Source organism: Malaya genurostris, chromosome 3 (assembly GCF_030247185.1).
Source record: "Malaya genurostris strain Urasoe2022 chromosome 3, Malgen_1.1, whole genome shotgun sequence".
In the NCBI taxonomy this organism is placed as follows: Eukaryota; Metazoa; Arthropoda; class Insecta; order Diptera; family Culicidae; genus Malaya; species Malaya genurostris.
In genome coordinates this window covers 88,250,653-88,270,572 of record NC_080572.1, presented here as the reverse complement: position 1 = coordinate 88,270,572, position 19,920 = coordinate 88,250,653, and the positions used below count along the sequence as shown (strand labels likewise).

The following is a 19,920-nucleotide window of genomic DNA, read 5'->3' as shown; positions in this document are numbered from 1 at the left end:
GACACCCCGAGATGTACAGCGAGAGACACGGTGTTATTTCCTCTGAGCTTGACTATTTACTATCTGATTGTCTGGCGGTTTTTACAGTTTGCCACTTGCCAAAGTAAACTTTGTACCCAACTATTGACACGAGGGTGAGGTAAGTTTATTATATTTGTATGAACAAGCTGCACTAGTTGTGTAAACTATTTTAAGACAGAGGACTTTCGAAGTTCACAAAATGAAGAATGCGCCATTGCAACAAAGAAGCAATCCGATGGCGATCTTGGCGCTATTGAACTCACCTGCAGTCGAACTTTGGCCGTATCTAGCGGAAAGGTAACGAAATCGGCCCAACACGCGGCCGTTCCGGCGGTGAGCAGCTTGACGGGCACCGATGCCGTCAGTTCTTGCCGTTGCGGAAATTGCCGGTTCATGATGACTGGATTCGATCTGTGCTCGAGGATAAGACTTGATTTTCCACTGCTTCAAGCAGTTAACCGTACCGGCGGTGTGTATAAGGGATAGGGGTAATAAATAGATCACTTGTGCAGGACGACACTGAATACTTTATCGATGGAGCACAGAATAATAACTGCCCGGTTGGTGTGATTGTCCGAGGCTTTTTTGTCCGAATAATGACGGTTGTAGCAGTGTATGAAACGGCTATGCACGATAAATGACCGATGGCCGATGAGTGAGCTTCTGTGAAAGAGACAGAAAGATGGAAAATCATTCTAAATGGAAAGAGACATATGCAGGCTTAGGCTCATTATTTTAAAAAGTACCTAGTTAGTACACATTGAGGATTTTTACGACAGTGTAAACATTCGATGAAACTGATCTATATGTCCATATAGGTGTTACATATTTGTTCACATTCATAGTTATAGATCATTTAATATTCGTCAGCGACGAACGAATTCATACGAATTCCTCGGGTTAGGATGATAGGTGAAATAAATAAATTAGAACAATATTAAACATTTTTACTCTTAAATGAATTTTCACCATTACAGTTGTTCAGATCTTGTTTGCAGTTTGAAACTCAAACACTCATATAGACGAATTTCGCACCAAATCGTAATCGCAGTTGGCAACACTTTCTCAGGTTTGAATGAAATTTTCTGGACAAGTGGACTTGACCCAAAAAAACAACTTTGCATACTTTTCAACAGACATTCCAAAATTGATCTAGAATGTATGCTGAAAAGGGCAAGTCATTGCCAAAAAATGACAAATCTTACATAAAAGTTTTTTTTTCAAATTCAGTTAAATTTTCGAATAAAAATATTGAATAAAATCCTTTTCGAGTCCTACACCGAAAAAAACTGACGTTAAAACTAGTAACTACTGAGTTTTATTGGAGTTTTTTATGATAGTAAAACTGAGTTTTATTGGAATTTTTTATGATTATGACTTTCAGTTGAGTTTAGTTTTAGATAAAAAAAAACTTATTTTAATTCACCTAGTGGTGTAATGATGCCTTTCTCATATCAATCATATTATCATATGTAATACTTCGTTTCTTGAAAGAATAAACGGAATCGGTTTGTTTGGTCGTCTAATGATGATGACTACCGATTGGAGTAGTTTAGAAGCCGTTTTAAACTTTTTTTTACGTTTTTCGATTCGCCCCTTTAAGTGATGGTATAAAATTTATAACACACTTTACCCTTTAATTCCGGAACCGGTTGTGGGATCCTTAGAGTGCCTATAACCAGAGTGACGACTTCTCATCCGTAATGTTGGCAACAATTCAAAACATTCCATTAGCTTTACATTGAATTGACAGGTCGTTTGCTCGTTTGGAACTGATAGCTGTCATTCCAAATGAACAGCTGTCGCCACTCTGATTATAGTCACTCTAGGGATCCTGATGAAATTCAGTCATTCTTTATGGGAACACAGGACCCTTCATTTGAACTTAAGTTTGTAAAAATCGATCAAATCATCGCTAAGAAAAGTTAGTAAGATCCATTTGGGAGAATCGGAAACCGGTAGCCAGGATAGCAGCAATCGGTTTCCTTGGCCGTCTACTGATAACAACTATCGAAAGGAGTTTTGAGGCCAGTTTATAAAATATTTTACGTGTTTTGATTCGCCTTTTAAATGATAGTTTAGAATTGCTAACACACTTTACCCTAAAATTCCGGAAGGGGTATCGGATACACATGAAATTTATAATTTTTGTAAAGAACCATAAGATCATTCATTTGAATCTAAATTTGTGAAAATCAGTCACGCCATCTCTGAGAAAAGCGAGAAAGTTATTTGAAATTGGAATTTTACCCCATAACTCCGGATTTGGAAGTCAGATCGACACAAAATTCAGGAATTTTGTATGGGACTGCAGACCTTTCATTTGAATCTTAGTTTGTGAAAATAGGTTTAGTTATCTGCTAGAAAAGTTGGTTCACTTATTTTCACATTTTTTAGCACATTTGATCCCTCAAGGTTTGAGGACAGAGGGTCGCGTATTGAGTTTTAAATCGATTACGTGACTCGCTCAATTCCCTTCGCGCATCGTATTTCTCTTGTACTCTCTCGTATATGAGCAAACTGTTCCGGGTTGCCAGCATACATTTTATTATTTTGATGAGAAGTTTTATCACATTAATCTATCGTATGAGTTGGAAATTACATGGATTCCAATGAACAATGAAAAAATATTCAACTTTCATAAAGATTGACTGTCTGTGTGTTTGGCAGCCTTGTCGAGCCAATTTTATTTCTCTCTCCTTTTTCAGAATGCTATCAGGAAATCAAAGCGAAAAAAATGGCGGATGCATTAAAACTGACTTTGTTTCACAGAAAAATACAAGACTTTATTTTTATCGCGATAACATATATGTTTTAATGTAATAATCGCATCTAAATTAAATTATCTAGACTTTGTTTAATTTGAAACGGGAAAATAGCAAAAAAAAACCTACCAATTTACGGTACTGTCCTCAGCCCTTAATTCCAGAACCGGAAGTCGGCTCCAAATAATGTTTAGAAATTTTGTATGGGGCCACAAGACCTTTCATTTGAATCTAAGTTTGTGAAAATCGGTTCAGTCATCTCCGAGAAAAGTTAGTGCACATACGCACATACACACACATACACAGACATTTTGCGTACTCGATGAACTGAGTCGAATGGTATATTACATTCGGCCCTCCGGGCATCGGTTATAAAGTCGGTTTCCACGGTGATTGCATAACCTTTCTATATGAGAAAGGCAAAATTAGAAAAAGTTTGAACAAGAAATAGTTTTTGTTATTAAAACTTTCTTGTTAAAAGTGTCCACCTTGCAATGTATAAACGGTTGGTTGGGAACATAATCATCTATCTTCGGACAAAGTATTATCAAAATCAAAAATATTTTTTTCTGTGAATCGATTCTGAATTTTTAAAGCCAGATTTACTCATTGTATGATTTTTTCAGTGTTTGTACTCAAAAATTCGACTGATTTTGTGAAAATCACTACTACAATACTTTTTTGTAGGATTTGCCGTTTTGAAAAAAAGGTTCTAAAGTTTTGCCATTTTCAACGTATCGATCGAAGATAAGTCTAAAGAAAGACATATTCTTCTGACCCGTTCCTTCGTTTATCTGGACATTTCAATTTTTTTCGAAAAATGATGAAGGAGCTTTTAGGGGCTGTCCATAAAAGACGTCACGCTTTTTTTGACGATTTTTGACTCCCCATCCCCCCTTTGTCACAAATTGTAACTGAAGCAAAGATCCCTCCCCCTCCCCTATGTCACATGTCACGAGTTCAAAATAAATAAAATTCTTCTCAATACATTCTCAATTTGTATGACAAACCATACAAATATGAGGGAAAAATCGATTTATTACATGCTGTCATTAGATTAAAAAATATCCCTGGAACTATAAAATCATCGGAATTATTTTATTAATATCAATTATATAAATTAACAAAAGTATTTGGTTGGAATTGATGAAACATTTAAATCATCAGTTTTATTCCTCCTAGGAGTACACAGATATATTATTGTTTTAGGTAAAGAATAATATGTCCTTAGTGTAGCATACAGGGCTGAGAAAATAAAGACCAAAACCTCATCAAAACGAGATCACTGCCGGAGAATCTTTTCATGATCAGTTGATCAGTGAATTTTAAATCACATCGATCAATATCGGTACTGATCTTCCGCACACAATGGGTAGTGATTTTGAGCTAAAATGATTCTTGATTTATGTAAGTTCAATCATTGGATGATTCGATAAGCTTTGATGTTGGTGGAGGAAAATCACATATGATCAAGGTAAGACATGACATGATCTACGTCTGAAATCGTTGATCTCCCGCCCTTTTTCAAATGGAGTACTATTGAATAAACTGCATCAGAATCAGATAAGAGAAATTCTTATGATATACTATTATCAATGCTAGAAAATCAAATTAATGAAAACATTGTCAGTGCATAATTTAAGTTAAACCGTTTGAAGGCATCTTTTTCTTTTTTACTCATATTAGGCAAAATTTATAATTTTCGTTAATTTACTCGCTCCTCCGTGCACTTTTACTGATCACAACAGAAATGATTTCCTGCATCATTCATTTCCGAATTTACAAGAAGAAGCTTTTACATCAACAAATACACGTTTTCCTATAGAATGTAAACGTTTATTTTGGAGATTTTTTCAGGAAATAGGGCAAAGCAGTAATATAATTAGGTATTTCAAAAATGAGCTCATTGAAAATATTGGACGTCGCATTCCAAAAACCTCCTCCCCTTCCCCCTGTCACAAAAGGTCACGTTTTATGAAACACCCCCCTCCCCTTTGCGGCGTGACGTCTTTTATGGACAGCCCCTTACTTAAAACTAATTTCAATCCTTCGCTCTTGTGAACTTTTTCAAAGGTTACAAATGTCACATTCAGAAAAACAGTGACCGGTTCAAAATAGTTCGCAATAATTGTTCCTTCCTTCTGAGAAGAATAGGCAATTATTATTCGTTTAAAATGGGCTCCTGGCCTTATTACCGTTCTCACGTCCACTTCCACTTTCACTTCACTCACATATCACTTCACTTGATTTTACCTATTACCAGTATCACGCTCAGTGAAGTAATCAATGTAGTGAAAAAATAATTTTACCAACAAAATTTTAGTGTTTTGATGTTCGTAATAACAACAAGCTCATCTATGTAATTACTTTTTTCTCTGAAGTGACCTTCGTGATAAAGACCTACATTCACTTCACTTGGTTTTCACCGTGAAGTGATACCGATAATAAGGGTCACAGTTACTTCACTTGGCTTTCACCGTGTAGTGATATCCGTAATAAGGGCCCCTGTTTACTATTTTTTTCTTAAGACCTAATTCTTCAATCAGTTCTCGATAAAATTGCCAAAACATTCCGTTTTTGGTATTGATTTAACCTTAACTCCCCTAAAAGAAAACCTATAAGCCCATGAACTTTACTAACCATTGCCTTGTAACTTTTAAAATGATTCATTATTTAATAACTCTACACTTACTAGGTAAAGTGCGGATTTAGTTCCTTTGGAATGAAATAAATGTTCTCCATTTTTGTAGTTGTATAGTCGCGCGGACAGTTTTGAGGTTCTTTTGAGGTTTTAGAACGGATAACAGTTCGAGGCAAAGCAAAGTCTTGATAATACATTCCTTTTGTGAAATTTGACCTACAGTTTCAACAGACTTCGAAGTCGATTTATAGCGTACAGAACCATTGTATGGCTGGTGCTACAATCCTACCAATACTAAGAATCCTTCGAGGTCGGGGTTCGATCATACGATAACTGGCTTGTAAAGCGTACCTTACATATGCCTGGTTTACGCACATGGAAACTCGAACCAATGTACGTACTGTCCGAAATCGTTCGCGTGCGGTGCTCGAAATGAACTTGAACATGGACTCGCAGTAAGTTTTAGGCTGGATATGTGCTTGAAATTTCGTGCACAGGAACAAACGTGCCGATGTTCATGGGAAGATATTTCGAGAGGTAAATAATGTGCATGGGGAAGCAATTGTAGGTCTAAGTCGTTGATTGTGTTGTAAAAATCAATCCCAGTAATACTCGCTGTCGATGGTGGTTACTTTTTCTAGGAAGTTCAGCGAAAAATTCCAGAAACCAAACGTCATGACCTTTCCGACCCATTAAGTCCTCCTAAGCCGCATCAGAGCACTCGTGTCGACTTTAGTACAATGTCAGACAATGACGATTTTAACAAAAGTTACCAAAACGTCACTAAAAGTCCACTGGATTCCGCATGATCAAACGCGCTTCCGAAAGGCGCTCGCGTATGTGTTTTTAATTAGGATTCAGCATGCGCGGCACTCAGCGACTTCCAATTAACGAAACTTACTTAGGCTTACAGAGACTTCCAATGAACGAGTGGTGATAAATACCACGTCCTCGTTATGGCTCTAAGAAGCAATATCGCAGAAAAATATTTCGAAAAATATGCAATACTGTTACACCAATTTTCATATTATCCTTTGAACCACAAATACATCGAACGGAGAGATCATATCTCACTCCAACAAATCTCCAACAAATATATGAAATCAACGGTGGAGCTGAGATGAATGGGGTGTAACTGCATCGGATGCCCTACCTCTGCGAACTTCATAGGCAGTAGAGTTTCAGCCACCATGAAACTTTCGGAACCAATATTTCACATCCCCGTGAGCCTATGATGGCATTCGATGAATAGAACAGCTTCGATTCGGTTCAAAAAAATCAGATAGCTCCATTTTTCAGGTCATCCATGCTGTTGTTTTCTTATTTTACAACATACATCTTATGAGTAAATGATAAATTATTGGTTTCTACAGATAACTAACACAATTCCAGTAAAATTATTAGTTTTTCATTAAAAACTGAGTTCCCTGGCTGGCAATCAAATAAATTAGCTTTACATCAATCGATAGGGTAAAACTCATCATTTTAGGAATAATACGAGATTATCGCACGAATCAGTTATTTATAAACCATACACCTTTCCGGAGGTCCTACAATTATATTTTCGATTTATCGGAAAACCGTTGGATTAGAAGAGCCCAGATTAGATTGATAGGAACTGCCGATTTGCAAGCCACAATCATTATCAATTCAATCAACAATTCATTATTTTCTTATCTAACTAACAAGCTGTCGATTCCAGAGCATTCGGAACATGTTCTTCGCACATACACCTTATGTGTTTGGTTATTCAATTACCAGTATGATTTTGCTCCACCTAGTGGTGTAATGGGTGCCCTTCTCATATTACTTATATTTTAAAAAATATCACTAGAAGATTCAGCGAAGAAATTTTTTTTTCAATCTTGAATAAAAGAAACTTTCTTTGGGTATAAACTAACCTAACCTTTTCAATTTGTGAACAGTTATGTCAAGTTAATGAGATTTTTTTCTTTATTTTGCATCGTAGCACTAAATGATGAAACACACTTTACCCTATAGTTCTGGAACCGGAATTCGGATCCGCATGAAATTAAACAGCAACCTATGAGAATATAGGAATTTTTATTTGAGTCTGTTTGTGGAAATCGATCAAATTATCTCTGAAAAAATTGAGTGAATCTCGTTTTAGAATTTTGGCCACTGGAACCGGGAACTTGGAACCAGAATAGCCGAAATCGGTTCGCTTAGTAAGTAACTAATATATCCTACAAATTGAATCAGTTTTCTCGATGAACTGTTTCGAATGATATAGAACACTTACCCCTCTGGGCCAATTTGCACTAGCCAATTTTTCAAGTGATTGCATGAACTTTCCATATGAGAAAGGCAATAAGTGTTTTTTTTATAGAAAAGCATCGTTATCATGATCTTGTAATAGAACTAACAAGTAGGTACAAATTGAATAGAAGAATTTTTTTCATCTGAAAAATATAAATTTTAATGTGTCAACCTTGCATGCTATACGAAATTGAACAAAGCATGCTGCGAACGGAGCAAACCCACACGTACCGGCGCGTACCAGTCTTGCATTGTCATTATGAATGACGATTTGAATGTTTTGACACTCATCTCTATAATTTCGGAACCGGAGGTCGGATCTGGATGAAATTGCATAGTGTTCTTCAAGACAATAAGAGCTTTAATTTGAATTATGATTCGTGAAAACCTGTTCCGTAATGTTCCGCCTTTGGAGATTTTTTCACTATTATCGGTGCTTTCGGAGACGAAAACCGGAGACTAGTAGTCCCAAATTAGTTTTAGTAGTGCGGAGACTAGTAGTGCCAACTAGATGAACTTAGTTTTATAAAAATGTGCACCTCGTTTCGCCATCGCATGTGAAAAAATACTCATTGAATTGAAAATTTTCACTAATCGCACTGTAATACCGGAACCGGAAGTTGGATCTGGATCAACATCTCGGGGACTTTATAAAGAATTTTAAGACCTTTTATTTGCTTCTTACTTTGTAAAAATGGGTTGATAAATTTCCGAGAAAATGCGCATTTTCTCATAGATTTGCACATATTGCCTTGTAATTCCGGAACCGGAAGTCGGATAAAGATAAAATTCAAAAGCGATCTATGTGACTAAACTGCCTTTCTTTAAATCTAAGTTTGTGAAAATCGGTCACGCCATCTGTGAGAAAATTAACAATTTTTTTCATTTTTTGATGCATATCACCCTGTAACTTCGGAACCGGAAATCGGAGCGAGATAAAATTCAATAGTGATCTATGGGACCTTTAGACCTTCCATTTAAATCTGAGTTTCTGAAAATCGATCCAGTCATCTCTGAGAAAATCGAGTTACATTATTCGTCACATACACACACACACATATATAAATATATATATATATATATATATATATATATATATATATATATATATATATATATATATATATATATATATATATATATATATATATATATATATATATATATATATATATATACATATATATATATATATATATATATATATATATATATATATATATATATATATATATATATATATATATATATATAAATATATATATATATATATATATATATATATATATATATATATATATATATATATATATATATATATATATATATATATATATATATATATATATATATATATATATATATATATATATATATATATATATATATATATATATATATATACATTTGCTCAGTTCTATTTCTATATGAGCTTGTTTAAATTAATATACTGAGATTATAATGTATTCAACTTGTTATCAACATGAGCTTAATGATTTACCAAACGATGAATTTTTGATAGGTTTTATTTATATTTTAATTAGGAAATCTACATACGAAAAATTAAACAAACAAGACAGTAGAGGTAAAAACATCTCATTCAAAATATCCGATTCATTTCAAAATTGCATTTGAAAACGTTATCAAATACTTAAGCAGAATCATAGTTTGTATCTTTCTTAGTTACGAATTTTATATGATATCGCAACACCTGTGCTGATTATCACATAACCGTTAGTTGATTCAGGAACAAGTATACTGAAATAAATATATGCCGGCTTTGTAACAGTTCTACCTATACTAACATATCTCCGGTGTGAACATTAATACACTGCGAGATCAACCGAACTTTTCATGCGCATATCCTATCACGATGGATGTCGTGCCTTTTTCATAGCCTGCCTTGGTTGGAGTTGTAACACTCCTGGTGTTTGCAATACAAACACAACCGACGCTACTGTAACGGTATATTCGAATCTATCAATAACAAAAACGACCTTGCCGTTCAGTGACTAGCCAGTAGATTGACCGGTTCCATTTATGAAAATTAGCATTTGCCCACTTTTGATTGTTTGGAACACGAATCGATTAACGAACTGAAGAAAATCGCTATAATGTTAGTTTCCTGCACCGTCATGCTTGCCCGTCGAGGAGGATGTTACGTTTACGTTTAAGAGAAAAAACATACTTTCAAGGACTTAGACGTAGGTTGTGGTATGATTGTTTCCAATAATCAACCTGTGTCGTACGTTTATTGAGCGAATAGGATTGCACGCGTCATTAGATCTTATTGATTTTTGACTGTTATCTGTTAGAGATAGTCTAATTGGATAGATATTTTTTAGCACTGATGTAGGACAAATCTCCTTCTATTTTGAGATAGAAGACCTGTTCTCGGAATCGTACCGGGACTTGGTATCGATTTTAATCCAATTATTTTCACTTCTTCCCTTACTTGCAAAATAATACAAAAAATATTCCTGAGAACTAAATTGTTAAAAGATAACAAAAAGGTAATAAGATTTTTTATTAAATTTTACTAGCAGTGCAGGTACGCAAGATATCGAGGTGGTAAGAGTAACCACTCCCATACTCATCCCAGATGTTTGGATTAAGATCTACCTTCTCTGTTTAAGACAATGCGCTCAAAAGGGGGTGAAAATTGGTGCGATCGATTCATAGACAATTTCATCGTTAATGCAACAGTATTGTTATTTTAACTTCACTTTAATATTTCTTCTTATGACAAAAGCAAACATTTATAAACCAATTTATCTATTCTAACTAAACAATAAATAATATAATGAGGTGCACCGCCTGTCGAATAAAAATGGGAACAATAACCCTATGTCCTATGTGGAGGGATGCAATAAAACGAGGGTAGTTAATGGATAATTTCCAACATTCGTTTCAGGCAAACTTTCCATTCGGATTTTTTTCGTGCAAACTTTCCGCTTGTATTGAATTCGATCAAAAGTAGTAAACTAACGTTGTAAGATGTAAGATCAAAATTGATACATTCCTTTTGAACTATGGCGTTCATATAACTCAAACATCGTATTATTTACACTAATTTAATAATGAATATTATTGCTTTCAATTACCCACCACTCTCTGGTTGATGGCAACGGTATGCAGTTAAGGATTAAAAAAGTTTTCCAAAAAGTCGTTTATGAATCGTTTCTGCTGCCGGCCGGTACCGTCCCCATGTATAATTGACCTACGAAGAGGCCGTACAAAGAAGAACATGTTTGTATGCAGTGTTGGTGATTGCCTATAATTTGACAGAACGTGCTCGATATTTCTTTGTATTGTATACACCATTTTCAATCCGGTAGAAGATGCTGCAAGAACTTGTGTCTCTCAATGCATGAACCGTGAGAGAATTTTTCTACATTTCTTCGCTCTACTTCGTAAAGCAAAGCCGTGGTATTACATTGCTGTAGTGGAATTTGATCTTCTGTTTCAACAGACTTCGCAGACGATTCAGAGTGTACATAACCATTGCATGGCTAGACACTACGAATCCTTCCAGGTCGAAACTCGAACATACGACAACTGGTTTGTAAGACCAGCGCCCTATGTATTGAACCGTCAACCCAGCTCCACTTCGTACTCTGAGTATTTTACGGCCCTTAAAAAAAAGTACAGTCTGATAATGATCGGTGCTGTGTGGAATTTACCAAGAGAGAACCGCAAGATTCTCAGACAGGTTATCGAGAGAAATTCGCTCTCGCACTGGTGTCCATTCTATGTAAAATGAGCCATGCCGTTTTTTTTGTTGCTGCGATGATATCCGTCTCTCTTTAATGGCACTGATTGAATCGTGTGAAGAGTTGCTAGAGAGCGTTCTTTGATACGATAAAAGCCATCCTTGTTTGCATGTTCGGTTCAATTAGGTTGATTTCTACGCTGTGTTCCACATTCTAGTTCCATCTCCGTCGTATTTTTCGCAAATTCTCGTTTCTGCTATTTCCTTTATCAATCTTTCTCCTTTTTGTATTCGCGTTAGGTACTGATAAAAACTGAAACAAGTTCAAGGCTGCCTTAACAAAACAGTTTTTTTAACCACCCCTCCTCTATAACAATATTTGTTTTGAAGTGAATAACAAAACGCAGACAAACAATTTCAGAAATGTGACTCTTTGAATGTGAAGATAAATGTAGCTTGATATTGAACAAATAGTATCTATTCTATCTCGACTATTTCGAGTGTCAATCTCTAAAGAAATTTGTATTATTTTATGGAAGTCTTCGTTTATGTTCCCGGTGTTCGGTTCGAACATGATTCGATAGCCGCAAACATACCTTATGGATTGTCATTTAGCTGTAAAACTTAGCGATCACGTTTCCAATGAGTTCCTCGCTGCGTTTGCAATTCCACAGGATACCCAACCCGGGCCTTTGATATTTATTTATTTGAAGTGTCCTTCATTTCATCATTTGCACTTTAGATGATCATAAGGGCATTTTTAGGAGGAGGAGAAGGAGGGGGGAGGGGAAAGAGTAAGGATCTCAACGAAGGTGGGTGCAAAGATCAAATTGTTTATATGATCGAACATAGCTCCGAAACAACTGAACATACCTTATGATCAAAAAAGAACCGGAATTTTCATTTTAAAATTCCCGCGCTTGTCCAATCGACAAACTTTTATTCTCTCAACGTTGGCAACACTTTTATACACATTCTGTCAAATTTTGACGCATATCGTACGATTAGTTTTTGTTTGGCGTCTATACAAAGAAGTTGAAAAATTTTCGTGTGGCGATTTTTATAATGGATGAAGATTTAGAACAACGTGCGTGCATCAAATTTTGTGTTGCAAATGGATTTAAGTGTTCCGAAACGTTGAAAATGTTAGAAAAGGCCTTTGGTGAATCGTGTCTAGGAAAAACAGAGGCATACGAGTGGTATAATCGCTTCAAAGATGGTCGTACAAGCTTGGATCATGATGAGATCCCTGGCCGCCCAACAACATCTGCTACTGAAGAAAACATTGAATCGGCGAAGCAAATCGTGTTGCAAAATCGTTCTGTACCGATTAGAGAGATTGCTGTGTTGTTGGGCATCTCTTATGGATCAGCCGAACACATTTTAACTGATGTTTTGGGTTTGAAACGCGTCGCTTCTCGGCTGGTGCCAAAAAAGCTGAATTTCATTCAAAAACAGCGTCGTGTTGATCTGGCCAAAGAGATGATTTCCAACGCAGATAGTAACCCCACATTCATCGAATGCATCATAGCTGGTGATGAGGTGTGGATCTATGAATATGACATCGAAACCGCACAACAATCGACTGAATGGCGCTTCGAAGGCGAGCTTCATCCATTATAAAAATCGCCACACGAAAATTTTTCAACTTCTTTGTATAGACGCCAAACAAAAACTAATCGTACGATATGCGTCAAAATTTGACAGAATGTGTATAAAAGTGTTACGAAAATTCCGGTACTTTTTTGATCATAAGGTATTATCACCTAACTTGGCACAAGTTATTCTTGCTGTTCATAGGTTTCTATGAGAATATTCTAAGGAGGATAGATGTAGTAAGTGTTTGCTAACAGGGAGTATTTGAGGCAAAATGTTTCGAATTTTGCAAAAATCGACAGGCACAGATATTTATACGCCTGAGAGCAAGAGTCTTATATAATAAACTGGAAGCCAAATTGTTTGTATATATCGAATAGTTTCATAATAGCTCAGTGAATTATTACACAACTTGGTACTTTTTGCAACTCAAAAATGGTCATAAAGGTATTTTTAATTTTTCCTGACGAGCTTAGATATTCATTGCTGAGGCGAACAAAAGGGTGGTGTTTGTAGCAAGTGCCTCTAAAATGGGGTGTAGAATTTATCTTATTTGTCGATAAACAAGAGGGGGTCTCGAATCGCAAGTTTGCCACATATCGATACTTCAAGACGAGCTCAGATACACTATTAGAGGTGACCATAAGGGTAATCATGGAGGAGAGCTGTACTAAGTTCACTAAAAAAAGGGAGTTCAATGTACAATTTATTAGACGAAAAACAATCCTTCTTGAGTGATACAGACACTACTTTCACATCAAACTAGATTATAAGGTTATTTTAAGGTAAAGGGAGTTTATAAAGTGTCCCAAAACATGGGAAGTGTAAAGTGAAATTGAAAAGATTGCACAAATAAATGGTACTTTTAGACGAGTACAGCATATTCTCAGCAACTAAGTGGAGGTCACAAAGATATTCACTAGAGGGAGGGGATATAAGAATTTTTAACATTGATCTGAATTGAAATAAATTAGGACTGCTGTCGACCCAAGGTGATGGAAATAAATTTACGACAACATTTGTATTGACTGAATCGTTATTCTATAATACTAATGTAGTCATTATTACAAAAAACAGCCTTTTGGTTCAAGGCAAACGACCATAATTAGTTAAAGCCGGGTCTTGATGAACGATATAAAAAAGGCTTTCGTTGTCAAATAGTTCATAGTCAAATAGAAAATCTAGAGCGGTTACGTGGAAATAATGATGTATAAGAATTTTTATAACGAAAAAAAGTGGGCCTGAGATATTGATGATTGGATGTGACGAGGAATGTTAATTCAAGTACGTTACAAATGCGTATACTTTGTGGAACTCAGAAATTACTAAGACGGTATTTATAGAGAGAAAGGTGGTTTAAATACTCCTAAACCTTAAATTATATTATATTTATTGAATAAAAAAAATATTCCTGAAAAAGTTTATCAAACATAAAACTGATTCGATTTGACAAAAATACCGCAATCAGAACATGTACAGAGTTTTGTTCAATCTGGTTGCCGTCTAAGTTGTGTTTCACTACAATCAGAGTATTTCAATTGGCAGAACAATTGCTAGAATATCGTTTGCAGCCTTTCCTTCACGGAACATTTCCGAGTAACGCCGGGTAATTCAGCTAGTAAATAAATAAATAAATCTATCCACCTCTAAGTAACTTGAAAGTACAGAACAAGTTCCGCACGTTGCACTTGTTTTACACGAAACTTGTTCTGTAGATTGAAGTTGTCGAAAGTTCCACGTGTACTTTTTTGTAGTAAAAAAGATCACACGGAACTAAACCTTGCTATCTTTACTTTTTGTTAACTTTAAAATAGATTTTTACAGATTATGTAAAACTTTTGGTTGCTTGGGTAAGACACCATGACGGAGTTCTTCGATTCACGATTACTGACCTGAAACTTCCTCATGATTAGTATTTTACATATTGACTCACGTAAACTTCAGTTCCTGGATCAAAATCGATATTCTTCACCGAAATTAAGCAATAACTTTTTGAAGAACAAACAAACATTAAACTGCATAACAAATAGTGGTTCGGTATTCTCTCAGCATTCGTAACGTAACTTATGAATTTCTAACTTATGGATTCGGCTGATTCAAAACTCTCAGACTCGAGTCCATTTTGTTCGGAATCGCTGTTTTGGTTTTATAATCGTAGTAATTACTGTTTTTTTCTTATTGAATGTCACACATTTCATTTCAGATTCAATTGCGAATGTTATGAAAAATCACTTTTCTTCATTCAGATATTCCCCAAATTACCTTGGTTATTCCGTTGATGTGGCTTTGTACAATACCGTTTCACAATTATAACTTCGAATCAACTATGGACCATTGAAGAGCGCGTGCCGCGATCCCAAGTTAGTCGGGAACTCGACTGAAGCTGGAACCATACGAATCGAATCGTTTTAAGGCTCCACTGCGGCCGTTTTTTTTATTCGCAGAGCACGCGTGTGATTGAGTGATACTCTCGCGCCACATTCATCGTTCGGCTGTCTATAGTGTATTAGTAGATAGGCGTTTGATGTTTTAGTTAACTCATACTCCGATCCCTGCATCCATAAAATATGCTCACTGGTGAAATGAATTATTATCCCGAACGGTAAATGTGCGGGATTGCTACCCAATTGATAATTTGACTTGTTGTTTTTATTGGTTATCATTGAATTATGAACTTCGCACTGAATTGTGCAAGGACTGGCCGTTAGTAACAACGAACGATAACAATATTAGGTTGCATATCTTCAAACAATGATCTAAATCAGATAGACGACGGTACTCAGGAGAATGATTGTTTTTTACTCTCACGTATTTAACAATACATCACGATTGACTCGGCTCAATGTTCCTATATTACTCGGTTGACAACCCTAGAGGTTGACAATACCTTTAGAAAAAACTCTAAATATAACAAACTCAAGAGCTTATCAATGAAATTCTCACGGCGTAATTATGTTGCAGTCGCGCCACTCGTGCGAGACCCAAAAAGCCAGAAGGCAAAGTCAAACAACAAAATTCACCCAATAAATGATAACCCAGCATTCGTTACATGTAGTAGATTTTACAAACCCTTGATAGGTCATTACTGGCAATGTTCTTTAGTCAACATTACTACCCGTTTAAGTAGTCAACATACCACTTGGTGCGCAGGAGTTTTACATCAAAAACATTCCCTATGATCCATCCATCCATCGTCGCAATCGTAATTATCGTTAATAATAATAATAATAATAATAATAATAATAATAATAATAATAATTATTATTATTATTATTATTATTATTATTATTATTATTATTATTAATAATAATAATAATAATAATTATTATTATTATTATTATTATTATTGTTATTAAACAATTAAGAGCAAATTCAGTAGCTGTAAGTTTTAAATGGGCGATCTATAATAGAACTAAAACTGAAACAAACGTATCCCCAGCCAGCCGATCTAGTTTTATTTATTCGAACAGTTCTACTGTCAAATTTAAAACTGGTATACGTTGCCGTTTTATTTTTTCTTTATTTGAAACACGAGTAAAACGCTGCTGTTATAAGTTCCGGATTGACTCGGCTCAATGTTCCTATATTACTCGGTTGACAACCCTAGAGGTTGACAATACCTTTAGAAAAAACTCTAAATATAACAAACTCAAGAGCTTATCAATGAAATTCTCACGGCGTAATTATGTTGCAGTCGCGCCACTCGTGCGAGACCCAAAAAGCCAGAAGGCAAAGTCAAACAACAAAATTCACCCAATAAATGATAACCCAGCATTCGTTACATGTAGTAGATTTTACAAACCCTTGATAGGTCATTACTGGCAATGTTCTTTAGTCAACATTACTACCCGTTTAAGTAGTCAACATACCACTTGGTGCGTAGGAGTTTTACATCAAAAACATTCCCTATGATCCATCCATCCATCGTCGCAATCGTAATTATCGTTAATAATAATAATAATAATAATAATAATAATAATTATTATTATTATTATTAATAATAATAATAATAATAATAATAATAATAATAATAATAATAATAATAATAATAATAATAATAATAATAATAATAATAATAATAATAATAATTATTATTATTATTATTATTATTATTATTATTATTATTATTGTTATTAAACAATTAAGAGCAAATTCAGTAGCTGTAAGTTTTAAATGGGCGATCTATAATAGAACTAAAACTGAAACAAACGTATCCCCAGCCAGCCGATCTAGTTTTATTTATTCGAACAGTTCTACTGTCAAATTTAAAACTGGTATACGTTGCCGTTTTATTTTTTCTTTGTTTGAAACACGAGTAAAACGCTGCTGTTATAAGTTCCGGATTTCAATTTTAAAACTGACATTAATCATGCATCAAGAACTAGAACATTCCTGAACATGCCCTGATATTATCAGTTCGTATTATTTATTTCATACCCGAAAAAAATCTATCGAAATCAAGTAAGCTGAACTGTCCGAGCTTCATTGGCAATTTTTGATCGGGAACTCAATTGAACCGATGACATTAAACTTTTTCACTCAAACTTTTAGTGAATCTAAACAGAAATTAGTGACAGCAAAGCTATATATGTTCCTATGGAAAAAAGAGAAAAATATTCATAACTAAATACATCGGTCCAGCCAAGGGTTAGACGAAATCGCACGAGCCCCATAAGTCAGTCTATCATCACGGTTTGAGCACTCCCGGTCAGGTTTGAAAAATTACTTTGACCGCGGCCGCCGATAGTCGTTATTTACATATTAATTTTCGCTTAACAACACACATATCATTGCGTTCGGTCGTAGAGGTGTGTCCATTGCGCGAACCAATCAGCGTTCGACCATGTGATTTGGACACAATGAGGGTAACAATCAAATGGTTTTTTTTATAGGCTACTGGTGGCAAACTGAACCTGGTGATTCAAATTGATAACTTGATATGAGTTATGTGTAAGTGATTATCGCATTTTAACGACATTCGTAAATATTTTTAGTGAACATGCGGACCTACTTACATCATATGTAACTGTCAGATATCTAAACAAAAACGACTCCATGCAATAAATAATGGCAATAATAGTTCACCCTAAAATCGTTCAAAATAATAATGTATATACCAGAGGTGGAAATAAGCCCCTTTTTGCGCATGAAAATGTGAATCAAGATTTCCGATTGTGAATCAAAAAACCGAACACCGTGATTAAAAAACAACAAAACTAAAATTGCGATTATGTTTTAAATTGTGGGAAATGAAATTGAAGACCTTTTAAAATTCTAAGTAAAACCAAAATTTATCTTATCAAAAATCAATCATTTTTTTAAATTCATTATAATATCTACAATAAATACGTGATATGAGAAGATAATACTGACTATTTTTATTTACTGTGAAACAAAAAATTTGTTTATTTCTACCCTTGGTATATACTGTTCATAGGATTTTTTTTATTATTAGACATTAATTCGTTGAGTACGCAAAATGTCTGCATGTGTGTATATGTGTATGTATGTGTGCGTGTGTGAATGTATGTATGTAACATTTTTTGCACTCATTGTTCTCGGAGATTTTTTTTTTCATAAATACGTTTATTTCTTAAGGCAGTTTACATAAGTTTTTCTTCGCCGTAGCATCACTTTTACATAATATTCTTATCCTAATTTAATTCTAACATAGTCACAACGTTTTGCATTTATTAAAACATATTCTCTTATTACTTAAATATCATCTTAGGTAACTCGTCATTAATTATGAAATCTACTCGGAAATATTATTTGAACCAAACGATTAACTTCTATAAATTATAAAATAAGCTGTTATTTTCAGACATTTTGTTAATAATTTCATAAACTGTTTCGAGTTTGTTTGTATCATTACATTTTTTTTATTTTAATTTAGCTATTGGTTGAACTCATGGACGCAGCTGGGATCAGAACTAAGTCTTGAAAGGGGCCTTTATTAAATTGAAACTCCAGTTTTCTTTATGAAATGATAAATAAGTTTCATGTATGAAAGGTCACGACAAGCAAGAATGTCTCGAACTGGGATATTGGATAGTCTACCTTGGGTACGCAAAGAATTTATTAGTTGAGATCTGACATCACGATACTCCACGCATGTCCAAACGACATGATCAATATCTCGATAACCTTCGCCACAAGCACAATGATTAGTCTCGGAGAGCCCAATTCGAAGAAGATGTGCATCTAACGTGTAGTGATTGGACATGAGTCTGGACATCACACGAATGAAATCTCTACTCACATCCAGTCCCCTGAACCATGCCTTTGTCGATATTTTCGGAATAATTGAGTGCATCCACCGACCCAGATCATCTTTATCCCAAGAAGCTTGCCAGCTGGCAAGTGTTCTTTGGCGAGACGAGCTATAGAATTCGTTGAAAGCAATTGGTCTCTCATAAATTTCACCCTCAATAGCACCACGTTTGGCTAAAATATCGGCTCTTTCATTGCCAGGAATGGAGCAATGAGCCGGGACCCAGACTATAGTGATTAGATAATTATTGTTCAATATGTCGTTCAGGCACTGTTTTATTTTGCCCAGGAAAAACGGTTCAGTCTTGCCAGTCATGTTTGAGCGAATGGCTTCAATTGCACTCAGACTATCTGTGAAGAGGAAATAATGGTTTGGAATTAATGTGACGATTACACTCAAACTATAATGAACTGCTGCTAGCTCTGCTATATAAACAGATGCAGGTTCTTGAAGCCTAAATGAGGCCGAAACATTATTGTTGAACATACCAAACCCTGTCGCTTCTTCAATTCGCGATCCGTCCGTGTAAAACATTTTCTCAGAGTCAATATGCCTGAACTTACTTGAAAATATTTTTGGGATTTCCGTCGAACGTAGATGATCCGGGATTCCACGCACTTCGCGCTGCATG

The 19,920-nt window shown here is 35.1% G+C and overlaps 1 protein-coding gene across 1 annotated transcript in view; it reads right to left on the bottom strand.

The window, feature by feature from the left end:
- The window catches only part of LOC131438926 (dicarboxylate carrier SLC25A8-like), a 34,877-nt gene extending 19,454 nt beyond the window's left edge, over window positions 1-15,423 (bottom strand). The window contains exons 1-2 of the mRNA XM_058609321.1: window positions 15,278-15,423; window positions 285-684 (exon numbers count right to left, since the gene is read on the bottom strand). Of these exons, the coding sequence (XP_058465304.1) occupies window positions 285-416 (132 nt within the window). The 5' untranslated portion in view covers window positions 417-684; window positions 15,278-15,423. The remainder of the gene's footprint in view (window positions 1-284; window positions 685-15,277) is intronic.
- Window positions 15,424-19,920: the final 4,497 nt, after the last annotated feature.